The sequence below is a fragment of the Fundulus heteroclitus genome, chromosome 9 (assembly GCF_011125445.2).
Source record: "Fundulus heteroclitus isolate FHET01 chromosome 9, MU-UCD_Fhet_4.1, whole genome shotgun sequence".
Taxonomy (NCBI): domain Eukaryota; kingdom Metazoa; phylum Chordata; class Actinopteri; order Cyprinodontiformes; family Fundulidae; genus Fundulus; species Fundulus heteroclitus.
Window position 1 is genome coordinate 20,874,827 of NC_046369.1, and position 24,558 is coordinate 20,899,384.

General features: G+C 37.9%; 1 protein-coding gene across 1 annotated transcript in view; it reads left to right on the plus strand.

Annotated features, from left to right (window-relative positions):
* Positions 1-24,558, plus strand: part of LOC105936860 (voltage-dependent R-type calcium channel subunit alpha-1E) — a 160,047-nt gene that overhangs the window by 96,397 nt on the left and 39,092 nt on the right. Inside the window, exons 7-8 of the mRNA XM_036141670.1 lie at positions 19,415-19,518; positions 21,537-21,695. Of these exons, the coding sequence (XP_035997563.1) occupies positions 19,415-19,518; positions 21,537-21,695 (263 nt within the window). The remainder of the gene's footprint in view (positions 1-19,414; positions 19,519-21,536; positions 21,696-24,558) is intronic.

Sequence of the window (24,558 nt, forward strand, 5' to 3'; positions counted from 1 at the left end):
CTGGCAGCAGTAAACACAGGGCAACGCCCCACTAAGGCTTTGTGTCACCATAAAGTGCCAGACACTCAGGGAAAGTTGGGGGCAAAGGGAGTTGATGAGATTAAGGAACCCAAGACTGGTCTTTCTGCTCTCTTACTCTGGTTATGAACATTATAAATTGGGAAGACTGGAAGTCCTCTGGTGTCGTACATCAGCATTGTCAGCATTTCTTTTACAGACATGTTTGATATGTTTATGCGTCATCTGTTATTATTAATATTTTTCTGTATGTAGATCTATTTGTGTGTTTTTTTGTTTAATGATTGATTTATGATTTTATTTTTTGGAGTTTAGTAGCAGAACGAATAGGTTAGGTTTAGAATAGAGTTATATCTTTAGGTCATTCCTGTCTCTTCAGAAGAAAAGCATCCCCAAAATTGACTGGAGGATGTGCAGTATTAGATTTAGGCTAAAGGATTGGTCTCATCGTACTGGAGCACCTTCTTCCACTTGTTTGGTGTGTCCTCAACATGAATTCCTGAGGTATTATTCCAACAGTTTTCTTCTTGCCACTCTTTCATAAAGGCCAGATTTGTGGAACGCACTACAAAGAGATTATCTCACTTTCTTCTTTTCTTTTTTGAAGCAGGGACCACACATTATACGATGCTACATTTAAAAGAAGCTGTTATTCTGTCTACTGCGTCTCTAGCTAAAGGCTAATTCGTAGCCTCAGTTCCTGATTGGGATTGAGAAGTGAAGCTCTAAAACTAGTAAAAAAAATAAACAAATTTAAAACAGTAAAACAACACTTCAATACAATCAAAAACTTGACATGTAAAACTAAACATTTTTAAAACAAAAAAAAGACTTCAAGCCACGATCCTACTTTAAACTCCTCCGCAACGTTACACCTATCCTATCCAGTATCCTCATTGGTCTTCTTGATGTATTTTTCTCTGAATGTCCTCTTATCAACAGCTGTGTGTTTAAGATTCAATACGTTGTCTGCTTATGCTATTTGCTCTTTTAATCATTCAGTATAAATTAGATCAGCGGTTAGGTTTTTTCTAATATGATGTGATTCTAATAGATTTTTCAACTTGGATTCATGTCCTGCTAAGAAGCAGAGACAAAAAGGCTTCACTCGTCTGAAACCTTTTACGCCTTTAGTATTAATCTAAGCTACCACACTTCTGCTTTCCGATGAGTTAGAAGTTGCTGTCATCACTCTTTTTTCTGTACTTTCATTTTGACATTGCAGACCGGAAACAAAGCCAACACCAAAGAGCTTCTATCAATATAGCATGTGCAGCACCAGTCAGCAGGACATAATAAAATTATATAGAACCATAATGGAGTTTTTCTTTCAGCTTCTCTTGCAGTAATCAAATTATTATAGTTTTTTTTTAAATACTTGTCTATCTTTTCACTGCTTCTATGGTTCTATATTGTCTTTCCATGTTTACATTAAACCAAATGTATTTTTAGGACTGACAGATGACCAAAATATGTTGTGATTATAAACAGGCCAAAAGTCAACAACTCTTGAAAATAAATAATGATTATTGAACTAGGCAACTCAAACAGCACAATAAACACAAAGCACAATACTGTAAGATTTAGTGCTAAATAAGTAAAGATAGAGGTATATTAATCAGATCCTGGTATCAAAGTTGCATATTTTCATCACTTACACTATTTTCCCTCCAGTGATGCTGTTTAGCACATCGTCAGATAGGTTGTCAGGATCTGACTGAAATAATAAATGGTGCCTTGACTTACTATCATTTTCAACCCTTTCTATGGCCTGACGGTGACCCTAACCCTACACTTAACCTTCACGAGTCTGTACTTAACCCTGATGTCTAACCTGAACCTCACTGACACCCTAGTCCTGAACCTAAACAAAAAAAGTGAGGACTAAAGTTCAAAAATGTTCTCACTCAGTTGTAAGGACAACAGGGTTTCTGTGGGCTCTTAAAAAGTCTTACATTTGAAAATTTCAAGCCCCTAAAAAGTCTTATATTCATAGAATTATCATGTTCAAGTTTTGAATTATTTTTAATAGGTCTTAAAGTTCTTAAACCCATTCAACGCTACCACTGATATATCACTAATGGCTTCAAACTATGTGTCCCGATTCCGACACTGTCAGGTCATTTTAGATAAAACTGCTCACATAACCCACTTTAGACTAGGAACTTTATCAGGAGATAACTAATTTCTAAAGCCTCGCAAACAGCTGGGCTGACATGTACGATTTTGGCCAGGGGGACATGTACAGTCCAGATACCTGTAGTCTAAGCTCACTGGATAGGCAGCAGCCAGCGACTTAATCAAGCTCGTTAAAGTAAGTAAATGATGTATTTTAGCAAACGTGATTATCTTTCCCGTCACGGAGCATTTGGTATTTTACCTTGGCAAAAGAGCAGCAGCCTGCTAACATGGAAGCCAGTGAGAGAAGCAGACCAAAAATAGAACAGAATACAACATGATATACCTATCCTGCGTAAGTGAAAATTTATAACATCAACACTGTTTAAAAACGGCACATTAGATTGTTGTGATTGGCAAGCTATTGTACCAATTTGACCCACAAGGTGTCAGTAATACTTATAGCTCCTTTTAAAAAGTCTTGAATTTGAGTTGGTGACACCTGCAGAAACCCTACAAGTACACAGACATTCAGACAGGCATGTCTTCACCACTCTTTTTTTTCCATTTGCTGTCTGATGGATTGATGAGATCAGACATGGCAGAGGTGGATGTGTCCCTCTGAGCTCTACTGTGGTGAATGAGGACCCAAGCCCCAAGTCAGGCTATCATGGGCTCCAGTTTTCCTGTTTCTCTGGTTAACGTCTCTATGATTAGTTTGGATCATGAGAATTTTTTTTCTTTTTGTGATGTTCCGCCGGAGGGAAATGTGCATGCAGCTTGAGTGCTGTTCATCCAAATCCAACAAATGGAAGAATAGTTAAAGAACAGTTATTTTCTGTCATTGCTCTTTGTTACAAGTTAAGCAACGTTATAGTGGACTGTGCATTGCAATACTATATACTGAAAAGCACAAACATTAGTGTAATTTACAAGGATTTTATGTCATAATCCAGCAAAAGTACTGCACAATGTGAAGTGGAAAGAAAATTATACATGTTTTTTTTTTTTTACAAATACCTCCCAAAAGTGTAAGACTGCTTTTCTCTTATACCAATAAATAAAGTCGAGTAATGGACTTTAAAAGTAACCCAATGAGTAAAACGAGTCCGCCTGTGTGTATCCTATTCTCAGTAGAAATCCAGGGGCCTCATGCATAGAAGAGTGTACAGTTTTCATACAAAAAGTTGTTGGTGGGGAGAAATTGTGAAACTTGCGGCACAAAAAAACACATCAGATGTATAAAATTGCATGTAGGTGTGTGACTGCACACGCTGCCTTGATTATTTAATGTGCGGGAAATAATTTGGAAGTTCACATGAAGTTCACTCTCTGACATGAAGAAATGTTTCTGTGCAGACTTAGCTTGAGTGGTATAAAACATTTGAATCTAGATGCTCTGAAGTTGTGCACAACAGGATGGTGTCTCTCTGTATCCTGGTGTTGTCCGAACAGTAGACCTTGGGTCCAGCACTCGCAGGAACCTCACCAAGCAGATCTCTCCTCCATGGATCCTCTACAGCCCGGAGGAAAACTTTGCCACCACAATTGTGTATGCACTTAAACAAATAATAATTTCCTTTCCTTTTTTATTTCTTTGCAACTGCAAATATGGAACTCCACTCCTGGTACCAAAATGTGAACTGGTTAAAGCAGACACAAAATATGTTTTGGGGTCTTTATTCCTACACTGCTCCACAAGTGTGAAACAGTATTAAATAAAATTTGGAATGTAATTATTAAAGTGCATAAACCATAAGGCAACAAATAAAATGAGCATAAACACCTGCGGTGGTCTCTATAAACACGGTCTCAGAACTGACAGGTAAAGGCAACTGTCCACTGATGTAGTGAAATGATCTGATCCCACCCGGCAGGCACATCGGTAACCATTCCTTCCCCTCCCTCTCCTAAATAAACAAGAGCTAAAAATAGCAGGACACAGAGTCTTCTCAAACAAAGGTGTTTCTGGGTTGGGGTGTATGAGTATGTCGAGGAATGGGTTAAAAAGTGCAAAAGGTGTGTACTGAGTAAAATACCCAAGCCTACGATTCACGCTGCTGTAAAGTCATTTTTGTTACACGGCCACTAGACATTGTTGCTGTAGACTTCACCATCTTGGAGCCTGCCTTGGATGGACCAGAGAATGTTCTTGTGGTAATAGATGTGTTTACCAAGTTCACCCAAGCATTTCCCACTCATGATCAGGAGGCCGAGACTACTGCAAAAATCCTTCTACGAGAATGGTTTGAGATATGGAGCGTGCCAAAGAGGCTGCATTCTGACCAGGGCATAAACTTTGAGAAGAAATCTCCCACTACCTCTCATCATCCCCAGAGGAATGCACAGTGTGAAAGATTGGGTCTCCACAACCTACTCACTCTGCCACCAGAAAAGAAATGGCATTTGGCCTGAGCGCTTACCTGAGTTAGTTTACGCTTACAATGTAACCACATGTGCTTCCACTGGTTACTCTCCATACTATCTACTTTTTGGGGTACATCCAAGACTCATCGATGCTTTGTTATGTACAGACCAGGTGCCAGAAACGAAAAGTGACTGGTTGACTTTGTGAAGCTCATTTTTGTGCGAAAGAGCACACGGCACAGAAGTCGGCGGAGAGACTTGCACTTGAGAAATGCAAAGTAGATTGTCCTCTTGTAAATGTGGGTCAGTTTGTTTACCTTTGACAGAGGCTGCAGGGAAGGAACAAAATCCAAGATGCTTGGGGGTCAGTCGTTCACAAGGATTTTTATTTAATTTTAAGTATTTAAGTATAATGTATTATACTCTTTCTACTTCATGATTTTGGAATACTTTGTTTTAGGGGTGCTACTACGTTTTAGGGGAATGAATACTTTTGAAAGTCCCCGTATATAATGACCATAAGTAAAGTGCCTGTTCAAATGTATTTGTATTTTAACTGTGATTTCAAATCTAGTACCAAAAATTATCATACTGATGAAAATCAGCTCATCTGCTGTCCCTGAACCCCCTCCGTCTCCTCCTCCTACTCCTCCCCCCCACCCCCACTTGTAGCCAGTGTTTAGAGGGCCTAATATGCAGTCTGATTAGAAAAGATGATACACTGAGATCAAAGTAGTTCTACTGCTTGCTCAGACTCTTGTTAAATGAAATTACTTTTACTAGCAAAAGTAACCAGCATTGAGAGAAGGTCATGGATGTTTCTCAATTATGAGATTTCAATTTGTCTTTGCAAATCCAGTTTGGGGCAAACAGTGCCTTTGTGGAAACTGAATTAATACATGAAGTTCATTTGTATTCAATCTGAAAAAAATGTGTTTTTTTTCACAACTCAACTGACTGCAGTGAAAGATGTGTTTAACAAAATTCAGGGGCAACACAATCGTCTCAAAGCTGAACTCATTGTTGATTCTTGTCAGGTGCAGCTCACTGAAATAACAAAGTTTAGAGACAGAGATAGAGTCGAAGCAGGTGTCTATACACTCCACACCATAGATGAGTGAAGACCTTGTTCCTTGTAATGATTTGCTTGTGGTGAATCCAAAGTTTAGCCAAACACGGAGCTGATGCTAAAAAAGGTCTTTATTGACAGAGATGATGGATCCTCCAGGTTGACAAAAAGGCAAAGGCTGGGACAAACTCAAAAACAGGACAGATCATGCAGGGCAACAGACAGAGAATTTAAACAGAGGCTGCAAGGCTCTTACCAGGAGGTAGCGGACAGGGACAAGAGGAGATATTCCGGCAACTAATCGAAAACGAAGGCGGGCTTAAATAGGCAACAGAACAGGAGAGCAGGGCGGGACTAATTAACAAAAACAGGTGGAGGTGATAAAGGGAGCATAAGACTGATAAACAAAAACCTAAGGTAAGAAATAAGACTAAACAGACACGGGCTGAAATAAAAACTAACAACAAAGGCCAGATAACAAAACAGGCTAAACATAAATCCAAAACAAGAAACAGAAATAATCCTAAACTGAAAAAATAACCAGAAACACAACAGAACATTACAGTTCCTATAGCAACTTTGACATAATGTTTGACATCGTAATTTCTAATGAAGTGTCTGTGACTGATTGTGGCCAATACTTTGTTTACATTGAATTATTGATCAGTAAATAGGCCAGTTTCTTAAGGGTAATTAGATTACATCATTATTATATTAATGATTAATACCTCCACAAAGAGTTTTTATCATATATTATCATGTTTGGGGGGTGTAGAGCCAACAACAATAGTGAAATAATAGTGAAAAGAAACATTTTCCTAATACCTTCTCTAAACGTCTCAAAACTTGCACATCCCAATATTCTCCAGTCTTTTTTTTACTGTAAAATGCTTCGAACAGGGTTGATAAGAACCTGTTTATTTCCAGCAGCTTCCAATTTAAACCAGGATCGTTTTATCATATTTTAAATTGAGTGAGCTTGAAGACTAAATGTGCGATTGTCTCAATTGGATTTCAGCAATGTCTCCTTGTTGGTGTTGTTAACACTGTATTTCTGCATCAGGACGGTCTTTTGAGTTTGCCATATACTGAATGTTTTTCTGACTATAAGTCGCAGGATGGTCTTTGTTTGTAGCTGTGTGGACCTGTGATGGTGTGGTGATCCTTTCAGGATCTACGCACCACCTCTCACTTTTCCCATTGACTGATGGAGATAGACACCACAGACATTTGTATTCATGGGGGATTCTTCATGGGAGTGGCACCAAACAGTGCCAAGAAAGAGTTTAGCAGTTGTATTATTTACACTATTCCATCAAAACTCACTTTAAAGAAATAATTAATGCACTTGATTAACAGAATTACACCATTAAAGCCCAAATCTCACTTCCTTTCAATCTGCTAAAAGGAAAATGTCTGTGTATCTTTTGGAGTGTATACTATATGAAAAAGTAGTTGCACAGCAAAGTGTGCGCTGAAGACTGCATGTAGTTCCAGTGTTCTGCTCTTTAAAGTCAAGTTCAGTTGTTACACATCTGTCTAATTGTCATGCGAATTTCGAGCGAACATTTAAAATGTCTCAAAGAGGGAAATCATAATGAAATTCCATCTACTGGTTTGGAGTGAATTAACCAGGATTAACTAAGCTTCATTTCATTAGGAGTTGTCATTATGCATGGCTGTAATAAACAGAAAGTAGAGGTGAACTAGCATGGACTGCACAACTAAGATAAATAGAGAGAGGTTGTAAGGAATGTGTTGCCATCAGGGGTTTCACAGATAGCAGCTCATCAGTAGTTGGTAGCAGTGTTTCCTGGCAGCCAAGTTTTGGGTTCGAACCCGAGTTTCGACCTGGGGTTCTCCTTCCTGGTCTCCCCTTGCATGTGTTGTTTCTCCCAGGTACTCTGGCTTCCTCCCACAGTCCAACAATAATTTCTCTAATAGCCGTTAGGTATGAGTGTTTGTGCGTGCATGGTTGTTTGTCCTGTATGTTTCTGTGTTGCCCCATGATTAGTACCTACGATTAATACCCTGCCTTTCACCCAGTGACCACTGGAAAAAAAGCACGGATAAACAGGTAAAGAAAGTGAATGGATGAGCGTTGCTATCGGGCAAGTTGTAATTGTTCTGTTATGCCCACTAGTATTGCCGATGTCACATGCCATGTTTTTGAGTGTTATGGAAATATTGGGGAAGCAGAAACAGTCATGAGGTAAATATTTGCTACGGCAAACGTGTTTCCATCTCCCATATAGCTCATTAACTCTTTTTTTTTTAAAACTCAAAGACCACTTCAAGCAAGCGTAAAAACTTGGAAACTTTAATCAAAACTTAAATTTGGCAGAAAATGTTGAAAACCCTCAAGTAAATGGCTTCATATTATTATCATGCTTCAAGGTAACAATTGTGGAAAAAAAACCTGTCTGCCTTAATTGGGAAAACTGTAAGGTATCACATTTGTGTTGAATGACAAGTTGATATTTCGTTCTTTTTTTTTTTTTTTTGGTGACACTAGTGGCCTTTTTTAAGTGGAGTGACAGTAAACAGGGTTGAAAAAGAGGGAGAAGACATGCGACAAAGGTCCACAGGTTGTCCACATTGAGGACTGAGGCCTCCGTACACCACCATGTTGATCAATTTGAGATTTTTGACTTCATATTTATTATTATGTGTTATCAGTTCAGTTTTGTTGTTCTTGGTGTTTCACCTGTAAAGTTTATTTGTTTCTGATTTTGATGTTTAATACACCAGCACTGCTAAAGCACACAATACTTGCAGTCAAACATATTTTTAAATATTGGAACATTTATTGATGCTCAGAACAAAGTAAAAAAAAATAGCTCAAAAGTCCAGTCATACTAACAGTTGTTTGCATTAGCAAATATAATTGGTTAGAGTAAAGAGTTTATTGCTTTCACAATTGTCATCATGAGCTAACGACAAATCAACTGCTGGTTCTGATAGTCAGCTGATAACCAGTTTATAAGAGACATGCCTATATGTCAGCCTGTTGTTTTATTGAACAACATGGTTTCATTTTACACAACACCCTGAATATCAATGTAGATGTGTGCACCAACAGAGAGCAGGATAAAATAAACGATGGAGCAGGGGGAGTTGAAAAAGGACAGAGTACACTGTGGGAGGCAGAGAAGCCTATATCAACAGAACCGACCAGAGCAGCGCTGTAGGAGTTCCTCAACACAATTCCTTATTCAGTCAAGACAATAAGCTGCATGCACACACACACACACACACACACACACACACACACACACACACACACACACACACACACACACACACACACAACCATAAACTGGGACATTTGAGCTTTGTTTTAACATAATTGTTGCTTGACTCAAATATCTTCAGAGCATATAAATCAAAAAGAATGTCTTATTTTTAAATGATGTTACTCACTTTTCTTGGCCTCTACGTATTAAATAGTGATGGTTTAATTAAAGAAACAGAAAACAGATTGGTGTCTTGTTTCGTATTAAGACACCCACATATATCCGAGTCTGCCTCGAGTCTGTGCGAGCTCTATGTGGACAGGTACGCGCAAAGCTAAATTTTTACAACCATGTATGTGGTGTAACATTATCAATTGCTCGGCAGGAAGAAGTACTCACATCAAACTGTTTTATATTTTACTAATATAACTAATTAGTTTTTTAAAGTAATCTTGCACACGGTTGGCCGTGTGCAAGATTATTTCCTGTAAGGTGTCCGAATGGTGATTCTTGAACCCAAATGCAGGCAAGATAGGAAGTAGAGGTAAAAGCAAAAATAAAGATACTTCATGAAAATCAAACTTATTGAAACAAGGTTCAAAATTAATAACAAGTATACCGGGACAGAAAATGAAAACAAAACTATCCCCAATCCAAATACAAGACTATACTTATCTGGATAACAAAATAAACCCAAAGTCCAACATATCATGATGACAGCAGTGCTTTAACATTTCATCACGTTCTATTTGTTATCATGCTGAAAAATTATCAAGTGGCTGATAAAGCCTTTTGTAGTGGTTTTGTTATTATCAGGCATTTCTTTACGGATCCTCATTAAAATGCAAAAACAGGGTTTTCATTCTTTCGCAGCCCAACTTGATCATCTAAGGACATCTAGTCGTGGCACAGCTTAATGAAAACAAGGCAAACAGAAATGACCAATCCCTTCATATATGTACACCGGAATGTTTGCTGAAACAATAAAACAGCAAAGAAAAATACATAAATGAATGATTCAGTGACTTTATTGTCAGTATACACTAAAACACTACAATTAAATTAGGAGTACTTCGTACAAGTTGTAATTATTTAAAGCTACGATACCAAAACGAATATCAAATGAGTACCAAATGTGATCAAGAAGGACAAGGGTGTGGGAGTGGTGGCCTAGTGGTAAGGCAGCCTTGGAGGTTGGCAGATCAAAACTCAGAATGTCACTCTGGGTTCCTGAGCAAGACCCTTGACCACAGATGGCTCACTGTGGCAGTGCATTGCAGCCTAGGGGATTGGTTGAATGTGGGGACAAATTCCCTCTCTGTAGGACTGTAAAGGGAAATATACTTTAAGGGAACAATCCCATAGTTCTTAAATAAGTAAAATAAGTAAAGCTAATTGAACAATTAAAATGTGGTCATTCAAGTTACATGATAAGTGACAGGTCATTTTAATGTTAAGGAGCCTTACTGCAGTGAGAAAGGTCTGATTTGACAGATCTGAAACGTCTGCCAGAGGGTAACAGTTCAAACAGATGGTGAGCGAGGTGGGAACAGTCCTTTCAGATGTTCTTGGCTCTGGAGAGGATCTAACAGTTGTCACTGTCTGTAAGGGAGGGGAGGGAACATCCAGTGATTTTTTTTTCAGCACTCTTTGTGAGTCTCTGGAGAGTTTTTTTTTTTTTTTTTTTTTTTTTTTTTTGTCAACAGCAGAACAGTAATGTGGCACGTTAGACTGCTCTCAATGGTGGCTCTGAAAAAGGACACCAGCAGCTCATCACACACGTTGTTCCTTCTGGGGATGCTCAGAAAATGCAGGCAATGCCGAGCCTTTTTCGCTGCTGAAGTTTTTATAGACAAGGGGAAATTGTTGCTGATGTAAATCTTGATGAATTTAAATGACTCTACTCTCCCCACACACTGTCCATTTATATAAAGGGGTTGCAGGTTTATGCAATGTTTCCTGGAGTCTATTAACACATTCCTTTGCTTGTATGGTCTTCAATAAGAGATTGTTTACTGAAGAAAAGCAACATGGCACCATATGACCATGGTACCATCACATACCATTCTATGATGAGTGTCCCTTTACTGCATTGTTTTGGGTTGATTTTTTATTATCATTATTGGAGTAAAAACAATAATGCAACATGAAAAGCACTCCATGGGACACCATAAAGGAGACACTTTTTGAGCTTCCATGATCTCTTTGCTTTCATGCTGCAATTTTCACACCCCGGTGTTTTAAAGTAGGTTCTTTGTGGGTCTACTTTTTCTGGAGCAAAGCATCTAAATAACATAATGTGATAACAGCTTTGCTGCTCTAACAGCTGGAGCAAGGCTGAAAGTCAAACTGTCCAAATTACTTAACATTTTTGTGAGAGGTCTAAAGCTAAGAGTATTTCTTTAAAACCCAATGATGTTCATTTTGACCTGCTTCATCTCAGACTAATGTTAAATGCTGATAAGACAGAGATCATGTTGTTGGCTAGCAAAAAGAAAGATTAAAAAAAACTCTCCCCTAAATAAAAATACTAGACAGGTTCACCAACAGAGGTTGTTGAGAGTTACAAGTACCCTGGCATAGAAACTGACAATAATGTTTAATTTAGGTCACATATTGAACATGTTGTAAAGAAGTTGTAAGCTCAAACTAGGGCTTTTCTCTCAGTGCAAGGAAGCATCTTGTATTATTGACCTCCCTGTCTCTGGTGGATTGCTGTGAAGTTGTTAATATGAAGGCATCTGCTACTTCTTTGAATTTGTTGGATGCTGTCTATGATGGAGCATTACTGGTCATAACGGTGTAAATATGTCACTTATTCCGCTACTTTATACTCTAGGGCCAACTGGCCAACATTATCAGTCTGTAGACTCATGCATTGGTACATTTTCATCTTTAAAGCTATCCTTGAACTATTATTTATCCTCCACACGTAGTCCAACCAAAGACTTTATTCTCGGGACTTTATCTCTTTCAGCACTCTGTCCACTTGGACAACTTTACAGCAAGATCTAAGAGTATCCACGTTGACTCCTCTGGGACAATTTTGTTTGAGGAAAAATGGAGAAATCTTCTTACAAAACTTTCTTTTAGGCTGTATTTTTATTAACTTCTTTAATCTCAGTCAAATGTTGTAATTATTGTATTGTTATTGTGTTTGTAAAAAAAAGTTTTTGTTGTTGTTTCTTGTCCTATCAAAACATTCTTATCGTGTAATTGAGATCGGCAATTTTAATGAAACAACCTTTATGAATAAAGGTTAAATAAATGAAATGAAATTTAATGTCAACACTTGTTCACCAAACATTGTTTGCAGGCCATTTGTTTGATTTGACCAGTTGTTACCTACGTGAAGACTTTAAACAAATATATTTTGACTTGAGCACAATTTCCAGTTTTTTTTTTCATACTGTTTGTTTTAAAAATTGCTTCTTACTTTTGTTTTGAGATATTCCAGCGTTAATAATAAAAGATTTGAAGGTAAATTTATTGAAATGATCAGGTGTGCTCCTATTAATAAATGTTGTTGTGTGGATTGACGATGACATGGAACATAAGTCACAATGTTGTCAGCGTTGGGCTCTGACGGCTGTCTCAACAGATTTGTCAGGCGGTGTGAAGCTGTCGCCTGTGCAGGGTTTATCATTGGTACTCACTTATCACAACTGACACCTCAAAGCAGGGCATCATCTGTTTGACAGCTCCCTGTGAACTAAAGTGACTTTATTAACTTGTAAAGAAACTGTCAGGCATGTTGAATATATGATCAGTTTAAGTGACCAGTATACTCACCCCCACAGGGTCCATTCTCTGACTATTTTACATGCTTCTGTATGGTTTAGCTGGCTGATTTTTTTTACATATAAAAGTAGCACCAGATAATGTATGTTTGGCCTGTGTGTTCATTAAGTTTACACATGTTAATCCATGTAGCATTCAGAGTTATAATGGAATGGTTTAAATCTAATCATATCCGCTGGTTAGAATGGCCCGGTCAAGTCCTACCATATATCCAATTGAGAATTTGGGACAAGGCCTTTAAAAATGTTGTTCATAGATGACATCCATCAAATCTGACTGAGCTTAAGCTTTTTTACAAAGAAGAATAGACAAAGGTTTCAGTCTCTTGGCATGTAAAGCTGGTAGATAGATACCCCAAAACACCTTTAGCAAGTAATTACAGCAAAAGAGGGGCTATACAAAGCATTGCTTGGTGGGCTGAACACGAATGCATGCCACCCTTTTCAGATTGTTCTCCTCTATTCAAGCTAATATATTTATGTACAATGTCTGTATATTGTGTACTCATGAAACCAAAGTCAAAATGTTTGTTTTTGTGCACAAACTTGGCTATACAATGCTACTGAAGTCAGCTATGCTAATGTCTATTGCACACCTTTAGCTTCTCAAGAAGTGGACATCCAGGCCCATCACACATATCTTTAACTTGAAGACTGAAATTTTTTACTAATGTCTATTAGGACACTTTAAACTTCTCCGGGAATGTTTCCAAACTGACTGCTACTTGTTCTTTTGACTTCAACATCAATTAACTTTAACGTTTAAATTTTTGATTGTTACTATTTGCACACTTTTTAACTTTTCAGGGCATGTTTCTCTAATCCATTCATGCTATTGTACAGTATTTTACAACGTATAGTAAAGTGACCGCTATCATTCTTTTTAACTTGAACATTTAAATCTCATCAGCACAATGAGAAACTATTAGTTCATCTGAACACAGATGCAGAACTAAACCTAAAAACAGTTTTAGCTTTAGTTCTGCATCTGTGTTCAGTGTCACAATAAGAATAAATGCATAAACTCAGATTTGCAAAGATTCAGCACCAGCAAGTATTTTTTTATTTTTAGAAATTTCCCTCATTAGATTCTTCTTAGTAAAATATATCTTGGACCCATTTAAGTAAACATTGCTAACAAACTCCAAAATATTTTTAAAACAATTGTTTTTCCTTAAAAGGTTTTCTTACAAAAACACACTGCACTTCATTGTACATCATGACGTATCATTGTCAGTCTTAATAAATAAAAACAATACTAAAATATTTTTCAATTTTATGTTCAGGTTGTTAATCAAATACGGGCATAATCATCTGGGTCTGTAGATGTAAAAGTATAAATCCGCTGAACAACTGATGATTTCTGTAAGGAGTATTTCATTTCACAGTGGAATATGTCAACTACCTCTCATTTTTAACTTAGAGGTTTGTGATAACAGTAGAAAATGAGATTCTGCTCTTTCACAAAAAGACTTAAAATAATGGGAAAGCAAAAAAAGTGTCTGTTTTGTTTGTTTTCATGACTGAAGCAGCAAACACAGAGACAACAGTGATATGATTAAATAGTTTATTGAAGGTGTACTGGTGACAGGCCAACTGGGTTGGCTCTGGTTGCAGACAGAAATACAGTGGACAGGATTGACCACCAGCAACAAGCAGGAAGGTGATGATGATGAAAGATGGATTTTCAACAAAAATCTTTACTCATTCAAAGCAACAGCTAATTGAGGCTCTAAAAGAGGATCTTTCCTCTTAAGCAAAGGGATGCTGAAAACTGCAGTTGTGCTGGTCTTTATTGGCCAACTTCAAATTTATAAATCAGAAACTAGAGCCACATTTCAGACTAATTAGATTACCTTTTTCATCTGTTGGTGTCTTCATGCCCACCTATAATACAATACAATGTATAAAATATGTGTTATCATTCTCATTAGGTTCCTGTTAAGTGACATTATCCCACCTTGCTGCGTGACATTTTAGATGCCTCTGGGTGGTGTCTGTGCTGGCCTTTTCAGCGTGACAGCCGATTCCTGTGTATGGCTTTCCCTTAAGCAGAGCTCAGTATTGCTCTATGTTGTTTAAATGCACTTTGACAGGAAAATATGATTGCTTGTTGAGGGGGAAAATGGCCTTAAAAACAAATACTAGACTTTGACACTGTTTGTTATTATATGTATCTGTAATACTTTTTTTTCTCTGGGCTGTAACATCAGGACAACACGTTGATCATGAGCAGAATACAGTTTGATATTGATAAATATTTCTGCTTGAATGATCAAACCAAGCTATAGTAAAAATAATAAATAAATATATTTTTATGAAGCAGAGGGAAGACTACAGGGAGGAAATAAATGGTCCTCCAAACTGGTTATTTGTGCCAAACCAGCCATGTGTCGTGCTTCCCCCGGCATATTAAAATCTGCCAGTTTCTGTGGGCAACCTTCACCTTCCCCGTCTCCGATAGGGAGGAGGTGCCAAGGTCCAGACGGCCTGAGTGTTTCATAGCTGCCATAGTAATGGTTGCCCAAGACTGTGAGTGAGAGACCAGCCCTTTGCAGTGTGTTTCAGCTTGTGTTTATTCTGTATTCATGACTACCCATGTAGAGAATACGCAACTCTTTTCATTAAGATGATCAAATTAGTATTTTATATTCTGGCAGGCTCTTTTAAAACTAAGTGGTAATACAAAGATGTAAAGCAGCAATTTAAAGAGGGAAGAGCAGAGGCCCGGATAGTTTGTCATTTAGCTTCTGATTTCATTTGTGTTTTGGTCTTTTGCTCTGGTTTCTCTTCTGCTGTAGAGATCAGGCTAAGCTTTTATTTGTTTCCCGTTTAATTTTCCTTTGAAGCTAAAAATCTTTAATAAGCTTTACCTCCTGATTGATTTCCAAAAGCTAATTACATTGTCACATCAGACCTTTTTTGTCTTCTAATTCCTTATCACATCTGTGTTTCTACTCATAAAAGCATTTTTATGTTTACTTGTCTGTAAATTACCTTAAAGCATCAGAGTCAATGCAGGCAAAAGTTTTCTAGCTCAAGAAGAAATTCTTTTTTTTTGTTGTTCTATTTGCTCTATTTCATATGGGTGCATGTAAAACTACTTATCCCAAACAAGGGAATTTCCTTTTAAATCTTGACAATCAAACAACTTTAACGGCAAACTCGTATTGAGAGCTTTTATCAGAACTCCCTCTGTTACCATCCGGTGATTCTCAACTCTGGCTTAGCTAAACAATTAGACGGGCAAAAACATGGCATGAAATATTGTCTGTAAGATATTTGAAATGACTAGCACACATTTGCATCTAATTCTCATTGTATAACAATACTCTGTTTCATATTTTGTTACGATGCAACCACAACTTTCATGTATATTGCTAGGATTCTATGTGCTGGACTAACACAAGCACATACAGCATATTTGTGAAGTGGAAGGAAAATAATCTGTTTTTTTAATTGTTTCCAAATAAAAATCCAAAAATGTATTCCTTGCATATATTGTCTGATGTTCCGAAATACAAATCCAGTGCAGCTGTCTTTAGAAGTGACCTACATTGCTCTGAAATCCTTACATGTTTTTTACACTTGCAGCAGTAAATACACCAAAAGGTGGTTATACGAAAAGTTAACCCTGTTGGCTGAACACAAATGCACTAATGCACAAATGTAACTTTTCAGATTTTGATTTGGTCAAAGTAAATAATTCTGTGCCAAAGTTCTTATGAGGCAGCAGAAACCAATGCTTTGAGCAAAAACAACTATACAAGAAAACAAAGAAAAAAGCTGAATAATTCTCTGCTAGTTTGACTGGATGTAAAGAACATGAGGAAGAGTGTAATCACAGGTGTGAAACTCACAAAGAGGTTTCTATTTCTGCGTTTGTATCGAGGATGATGTGCTATTTTAAACTTTTTCTCATCTTTTCTCTTTTCTTCCCTCCTTCCCATTTTCTCCTAATTAAAACAGATGACGAGCTATAGACAGGACTAATTCCCGCTGCTCTATCATAGAAATGTAATTGGTTTTTTGGTGCTTTGCTATGATCAAATGTGCAATCCCTGTGCTATAAATTAGTGTGCATAAGGATAGCACTTAACGTCTGTTGTGCACTTAAATCCTATTCAGTAATCATTTTGTAGAATCTATTGATCAGTTCAGATTCATTTAAAAGCCTTTAAACAAAGTAGTTTGGAGACTGTGGCGAATGTAAATAAAAACAGAATTAAATGATTTACAAATCACCTAAACCTGTATTTCAATAAGAGGAAAAATGCATAACAAATTTGTGCCAACCCCGCCTCTCGCCCAGTGAACGCTGGAGATAGGCACCAGCAACCCCCGCGACCCCATGAGGGATTAAGCGGTTTGGAAAATGGATGGATGGATGGAAATTTGTGCCAAATAATACCCATTTGTTGTGCAACAATTACCCAGGTGACATTCACTTGTTTGAAATGGTAAATTAATATTGCTCCCTTAATACTGTGCTAACATTTAACCTCTGAAGACCATCTTCTACACAGGACAAAATTAAAAATTATTCCTTGGTTTTGAGAATAACATTTAGTCCAAAATTCAAAATCAACAAGTGGGAATCTGTACTAAAACATTACAGTGGCAAGAAAAAAACTATACCAATGTCAAAAGGAGGGACTCTAAATGTAACCTACTTTAGTTCCCATAATAAACTTAAAGTTAAAAAATGATCATTTTAGTCTTCTTTGTTAGTTTTTCTTTGTTGTGTGAATGCATCTTGGAGACAGCTTTTATACTGTTGGAAAGTCTGTTTATTTCCCATTATGCAGTATTTTATATGTAAAGGAATTGTATGCGTAGGTCTACAAGCAAAAAGGCTTGTTTGGATTGCACTCGTGAAAAACATGAGAATCCTCTCTGCGAACAGATTGTGGTGGAGGCATTTTGGTGATTTTGGTGATTTCGAGCTGAGAGGATAATGTAGCTGGCTGATCCTGCAGGGACGGATCTAAAACATCCATGACCCTGAGTGTTGAGGGACCAAGCAGTACATAGTGGAGGACACAGGTGTTGCATTCAAAAAGTGGGTTTTATTTACCCAAAACCACAAACATGTTTAACAAAGTTAGGAATTAAACTGGCATGCCATTAAAAGAGGTCAATAGAAAATACTGAACACAGACAAACAGACAAAAACCAAACTGACCTAATGAAATAACACACAAGGGCCCTTAAATACTAGTTTAGCTAAACCATAGACACACACAATAGGGGAAAACAAAATGGCTGCCACATAACTACCAACTCAAGCAATGGAAGAAACCTAATACACCCCCTAAAACTCCCCCACTTGGCATGAGGCATTTGGTTCAGTCCAATAAGGCCATCAAGTTGATGGCATCAACTGCACTTCAGTGATCCGGAAGCCAAACACCCATGTAACTCAAACAAAGAAAAAGAGTATTAATACAGCATAAACTGAATTGACCTTGCAGTGTTAATATGTGTGCACTCCATATAAACATTGTAGGGTGATAAAGGAATAAACTAAGAAATATAATTAAGGAATATTTAAAGTATTAACTACAAAGTAAATTAAAGAGAAAGCAAATTGTTGTAGGGTGTGCTCTTACGCTGTGTGGCTTGCCATCACACTGAGACAATATTAATGTATTTGGGTTAATGACAAACGTAACACTTTTCTTAATGGCTTTACCACCACTCTACTTTCAAATACGTTTTTACTGCAGCATGGAAAACCTGAATGCATGGTGCTTGAATAACTAGCGATGACACTGATAGTTATTGCAGTGTGCGCAGTTCTGTGCAATGTGGATATCGTGTAGAGTGATTCTGAGACAATAATAAATCTGCAGTATATTTCGCAAAACTAATCATACTCATGATTATTGACACGGTTTGAAGATTCAAATCATTGGCCCTTGTGATCCAGCAACCCTCAACCTCTGATTTCAAATTAGTGCATCCTGAACTTTTTGGGTTTTAAGTTCTGAGAATCTTAAACTTTGGTTTTCTTCTACCTTTTTTTTTTTTAATACGTCTTTTGCCTATCCGTCTTTATCTTTCAGTCTGTTAGTAAGCTCAAGTGGAAAATGGAAACACAGAGAGAAAAAAATCAGAGGGAAAGTATAATTGGAAAGGGGTTGACTAAAAATTGAAAGGAAGGAGAGAGAACCCGAGAGAGGTTAAGGGGTTGAAGAGCAACGTAGGAGAATTTAGAGAAAATGGAGACAGGAGGGCAGACTAATGAGGTTGCAGGGGCTCAGATCACCAGACGCTGTTTTCTTTGCCCATCAGTCGGAGAGCTAAAGGCCACAGAGGTGTATCTGAAGAGCAGGGAAGACAAAACAAGACCAACAAAGTAAAAATGTAACTTTTGAAGGGCTTTTGCTTAGCGCAACAGATAAACAACCTGTGCTTGTGTGATGCATTTGTCCAGAATGGTGGCATCTCCAGCTTAAGGGTATCCTGCCCACCCATGATGGAGCTATTCTTTGTTCTCCTCCTAAATAGCAGTTGTCACAGTCAGCCTCCCACGCACAACAACACAGGAAAAGACCCCCAGCCCCCACTTCAAAAAAGATTGTGTTTTTTTTTTTGTGGTTTTGGCTTTGCTGTAGAACCTCACATCATCTCCAATGATATCTAAACGCTGCAGCTGTCCTCCAAAAATGTGTATGTACGAGTGTGCGAGCCTTCTTGTTGCTGCGGCCGCACACAGCTTATGAAGCAGAAAATTGTGGCATTCATGTGACAATCCTTTTTCTGTGTCTCTGTCTTTTGCTTGTGTGGGTTTTTATATTCAGGATCCTGGCTGCAGCGGGGGCCCATATGAACATGTCGGTGGATCTGAGGACTCTGAGGGCTGTGAGAGTACTACGACCCCTCAAACTGGTCTCCGGCATACCCAGTGAGTGTCATACCTTTCAGCATCTGTTCAATATTTTATTGTGTTCTGCTTAATTTGTAGTGTTGTATACATAATTGACTAAAACCTTCACAGTATATCTTGTTGCACCCATTGTTATCCATTTTGTAAAGTTGTTTTTTACAGATTTAGACAGATCGATATCTGGTCACCTGCTTGCCTGAAGTAAAAAAATATATATATTTCAATCATGAGAAATGTGACCAAAGCTCCACATCTGACACACTATCTTTCATTAACATTTATATTTCCTTGCAAAATTATCCAAACCCCAGTCAACCTTTTCACATTTGCCTTGTTACAACCCCAAACTTTGACTTTCATCGTATTTTCTATGCGAAAGACCAACACAGTGTGGTGCATGAATGAGAAGTTGAAAAGAAGCGATATGTGGATGTTATACAAATAAAAATCGGAAAACAGTGCACCTTCGTATTGAGCCCCTCTGAGTCAATACTTTGTGCCCGTTATTGTTTTACGTCAGAGACTTACAGTTTTGCCCTTTGCATCCCAATTGCAAATCTCTAAAACTCAGATGGAGAGTCTCTCGGAACGGCATTTTTTTTTTTTTTTTTGCCACGTTTTCTCAGTTGGATTAGAGTTTTGATTTTGACTGGGACGTCCGAACATATGAATATGTTTGATCTAAACCATGCAGACAGAGCTCTATTGTTACTGTCTGCATCTTTATGGTCGTTCTTCTGACGGGTAAACCTCCAACACTTTTTGCTGGGGTTTTTTTGCAGTATTTTAAGCTCTGACAGGTTTCCTCTTGAAATGTCCTACATTTAGCTGCATCCATCTTCCCTTTAGCTCTGACCAGCTTCCCTGTCCCTGCAGGAGAAGCATCCTCACAGCACCACAGCAGGATGCTGCTACCACCTTGTTTTACCATCAGTACATTGGATTCCAGATGGTGTGCAGTGTCAGTAGGGTATTGTTTTACATGTTGGATTAAAAGCTAATTTTAATCTTATCTAACCAGAGCAACTGTTGTGTACCGTACATATCCATAACGTTCAGTTTTGTTGAGTGCACAAATAACTCTCCTGTAACAAGAGTGCCCCCCCCCCCCCCCCCCATACTGTGGATTTATGCAGCTCTTTAAGAGCTTATTTGTGCTCTCCTTGCCCAGCTTGTCAGGTTAAGTGAAGGACATGTCCTGGTAGGTTTTCAGTTTTTCAAAACCCTTTCTATTTTTTAGATGATGGATTGAACAGTGCTCTGTGACATGTTCAACACATGATATATTGTTTTATAACGTGATACAGCTGAAAACTTCTCCACAATTCAATTCTTGACCTTTTGGTTTGCTCTGTTGTTTCAGTAAATTACACACGTAAGTGGACTATTTATTAAATCACAATCGAAGCCAATTGCTTGCTCTGGAATTGATGTAGGGATATCAGAATAAAGGGGGCTAAACACAAAAGCAGGTGTATTTCAAACACTTATTGAAAAACACTTATTGAAAAAATGTCCGCTTTTGACATTGGCATTATGAAGGACTTTGTTGGTCTATCACATAACATACGTTGAAGTTTGTGGATGCAATTTATTGCAATGTGGGAATACTTCTGCCAGGCACTAATGGAAGTCCACTAAGGACATAAGGGCTTTTTTTATGTTTGGTTGTAAATTGCGATTTAATTTCTGTTGTTTCCTGAATTTTTAACCATTTAAAAATAAAACAATGCATTTGACTGAAAGCTAATTGTTGGACAGACTTTCATTTTTATTATAATACAGTCAAAGCATGAATAGCTTTTTGGAAATTGATATTGTAATGAAATCATTAATAGCATTAAAACAATAAAAACTAAATGTACAAAACTAATACTATTTTAGAATATTATTTTTTAATTTATAACTTAAATTCTTTTTGCTTAAGATTTTCCTCTCAGGTTCTGGATAAAATGTTCAATATGTTTGTTTTTACAACTGTACATCCTGTAGCTTCTTACCTTTACTCAGCTGGTCAATGTGTGCTTTATGTCCAGGTCTGCAGATAGTCCTGAAGTCTATAATGAAGGCCATGGTGCCACTGCTGCAGATTGGTCTGCTGCTGTTCTTTGCAATCCTTATGTTCGCCATCATCGGACTGGAGTTTTACAGCGGCAAACTGCACAGGACCTGCACACCACAACCTGGCATACGGGGTACACTGGGCAAATTTTGTTTTTATTATTGGATCTTGACTGCTAATGTATTATTGTCCTGAGTAGACATGGTGTGTGCATTATTACATGGCAGGAGTCACGTGTTAAAGCTAAGGGAATCAGTGGTATTAAAAACTTATCAGTACAGGTGCACATCTTTTTTTTTTTGTTCAATACTTATGTTGCTTTTTTGTTTGACTCTAAGACGCTTAAGTGTATAGGCAAGTAATTTTTGTTTCACAATTAATCACTGTTTATGAAAAAGCATGTCCCCCAATATGAAACCAGAGCGTTTTAAGAGAATCGAGTCTGGCTTAAAAAAAGATCAGCGTTCATGTTGTAAAGGTGAAAGACCCAAAACACACTAAGAAAGTTCAATGTGCTCCAAAGTGAATTTGTATAATTAGCACATGGGCCAAACTTTACATTATCTGAGTGATTCCAACAGGACAATGCACATCATCACTAAGGCACATAAAACTGGTTTTGTAATAGTAACAGCATGAAACCTCATGTTCTAATAACCTGACCCTAATAAAACTTGGTTGTGCAAAAAAGAAAGACCACTCTCTATCAATTAAAGGGTTTTATGCAGGCCATCTGAAAGCTTTAAGAGGGCCTGGGACAAGATGATCTGAGATGGGCTCCCACCCATGAAATTCTGTAACTAGTAGAAAATATTTAATATTTACCTTTCCAAAACATAATTGACACTGTATTGTAGCGATATTCTCTGCTAACCTGAACAGCAACTCAGCTGCAGTCTGTCGTACAAATTAAAATCCCCATGACTGACTTTCTTGTAGCAAGAATGATTTTGATTTGTTAGATGGGGAGACAAAATAAATGTGTGATGTCTTCAACACATGGCCAAAAGTAGAACCATTTATTAAAAAATTTTAAATAATTTTGAGAATAGTTATCTATTTATTTGACTTTAATATAATGCATGCATCTCAAGTTTTATTTAAATTCCATATTTCAATTTTGTGAAAAAATTGTGACACTTTTGGATTCCCATACATGAATATTATTGTTCATTTAAATGAGGCAGTTGATCGCGGTTATTTCACGGTAAACAATGGCAACCCGTTGTTCAGAGGTGACGACGTTCCTGGCAGTAACATCAGCTTTAGCTTCAAACCTGCACCGTGAGCTCTGTTTTTACTATTTCTCTGATCATTGCTCTGTCATCATCTGCTGCCGATCTGATTGGATGCTACAAATTAGCAACACCTGACTTGCTGCTTTCCCTCATGCATCCTGTGAAAGAAGCAATGGCATTCTTTTGTTTCTACACACAACTTTTTAATTTGGTTTTTCTTTCCTTCAATAAAAAAATAATAATGTTTTCATACACTTAAGGGGAGATTTCTGTAATTTTAGAACCCAGTACTGCTCATTTTATTATTTTGTAACATGCAAAATAGGTTGTCCTTTCTTTTACTGTAGCTGCATGAGGGCTTTAATTAGTTATTGATGGTAAACCTGGAAATCACCACAATTACCAAAGTCTCCAGTATCTAGTGAACATGTTGGATCATGTAGTCAAATACTAGCCTTGTGTCTATATTGTCTGTATGTTTTAGAGTCTAGAAAAAAGTAATGGTCTCTTTCTAAAACTACTTTAGAGAAATTGAATAAAGGCAAGACGTACAGTATGCCATGCTGTTCATCTTAGGATGAACTGGCACAGGACAAAAACAACTGCAATGATCTCAACAGACTCATTATTAAGACGGTCTTCACACATGGACAGTGTGAAAGAAGGCCCAGCAGAGACTGTACTTCACACGGCAACTCAAGAAGAGAAACCTTCTTCAAGAGCTGCTGGTCATTGTTCAGTCTGTCCTGTGTTCGTCCATCACTGTGTGATTTGGCTCATCCACAAAACAGGACAGGTCCAAGCTGCTGCAAACAATTAGGTCTGCAGAGAAGATCATCTTGGCTGACCTTCCCTCCATCCAGGACTTGTACATGTCCAGGGTCAGGAAAAGGGCAGCTAACATCTCTGGAGACCCCAGACATCCTGCACGCAAACTGTTTAGACTTTTACCCTCAGGTCAGCGCAACAGAGCGCTATTTGGAAAAAACAGCCTCCAAAGAAACAGTTTTATCCCCCAGGCTGCCAGTCTGATGAACACAATGGACACCGTACAGCCTGGTTAGTCAGCCACACTGCTGTAAAGCAAAATGAGTATATTGCACGTTCACAACTCACAACTTCCCTTTCTGTTTTCTTTACATAAAGAAATCACAAACAAAAATCTCACTGTTTATATACCAAATGTCTGTATGTGCTGTAACTAAAGTCAAATTCCTCGTTCACATACTCATGGATTCTGATTATTAGGACAAAACAAGTCAAATTATTAAAGGAAACTTGAGGTTGTTCATAATCATACTTGTGAAGAGATAAAACAGTATTTAGACTGCTGCTATCTGCAAACCTACTCTCAGATCTTAAAAGCAGATTCAGACCCGAGCAGCTTCTGCTCCTGCTTGTTGGGTCATCATGCAAGTATAGTTGGCTGGTGCCGAGCTGTGCAACTCTTCTTGCTCTGCGGTGATGTCATAAGCAGAGAAGCAGAAACACGCGTAGCACGTAAGGCTGCACCTGGGGACTGCACCAAGCCAAAGTGGCCCAGCTATGCTTTATAAATGAAACAAACAAAGCAGCGCAGTACAATGCGTTATTGTTCAGTTCGTGGCTGTTATTAACCTCCAAGCTGCCCCCAATTTCTCTTGAGCTGAATGGAGAGAAAAAAAAAATACAGACTGAAGTGAATATTTTCTGTCACTGAATTATCCGACGCTGGATATCCACGCTTTCCGATGCACGTGCCCAGCTGTAGGTTAAAGA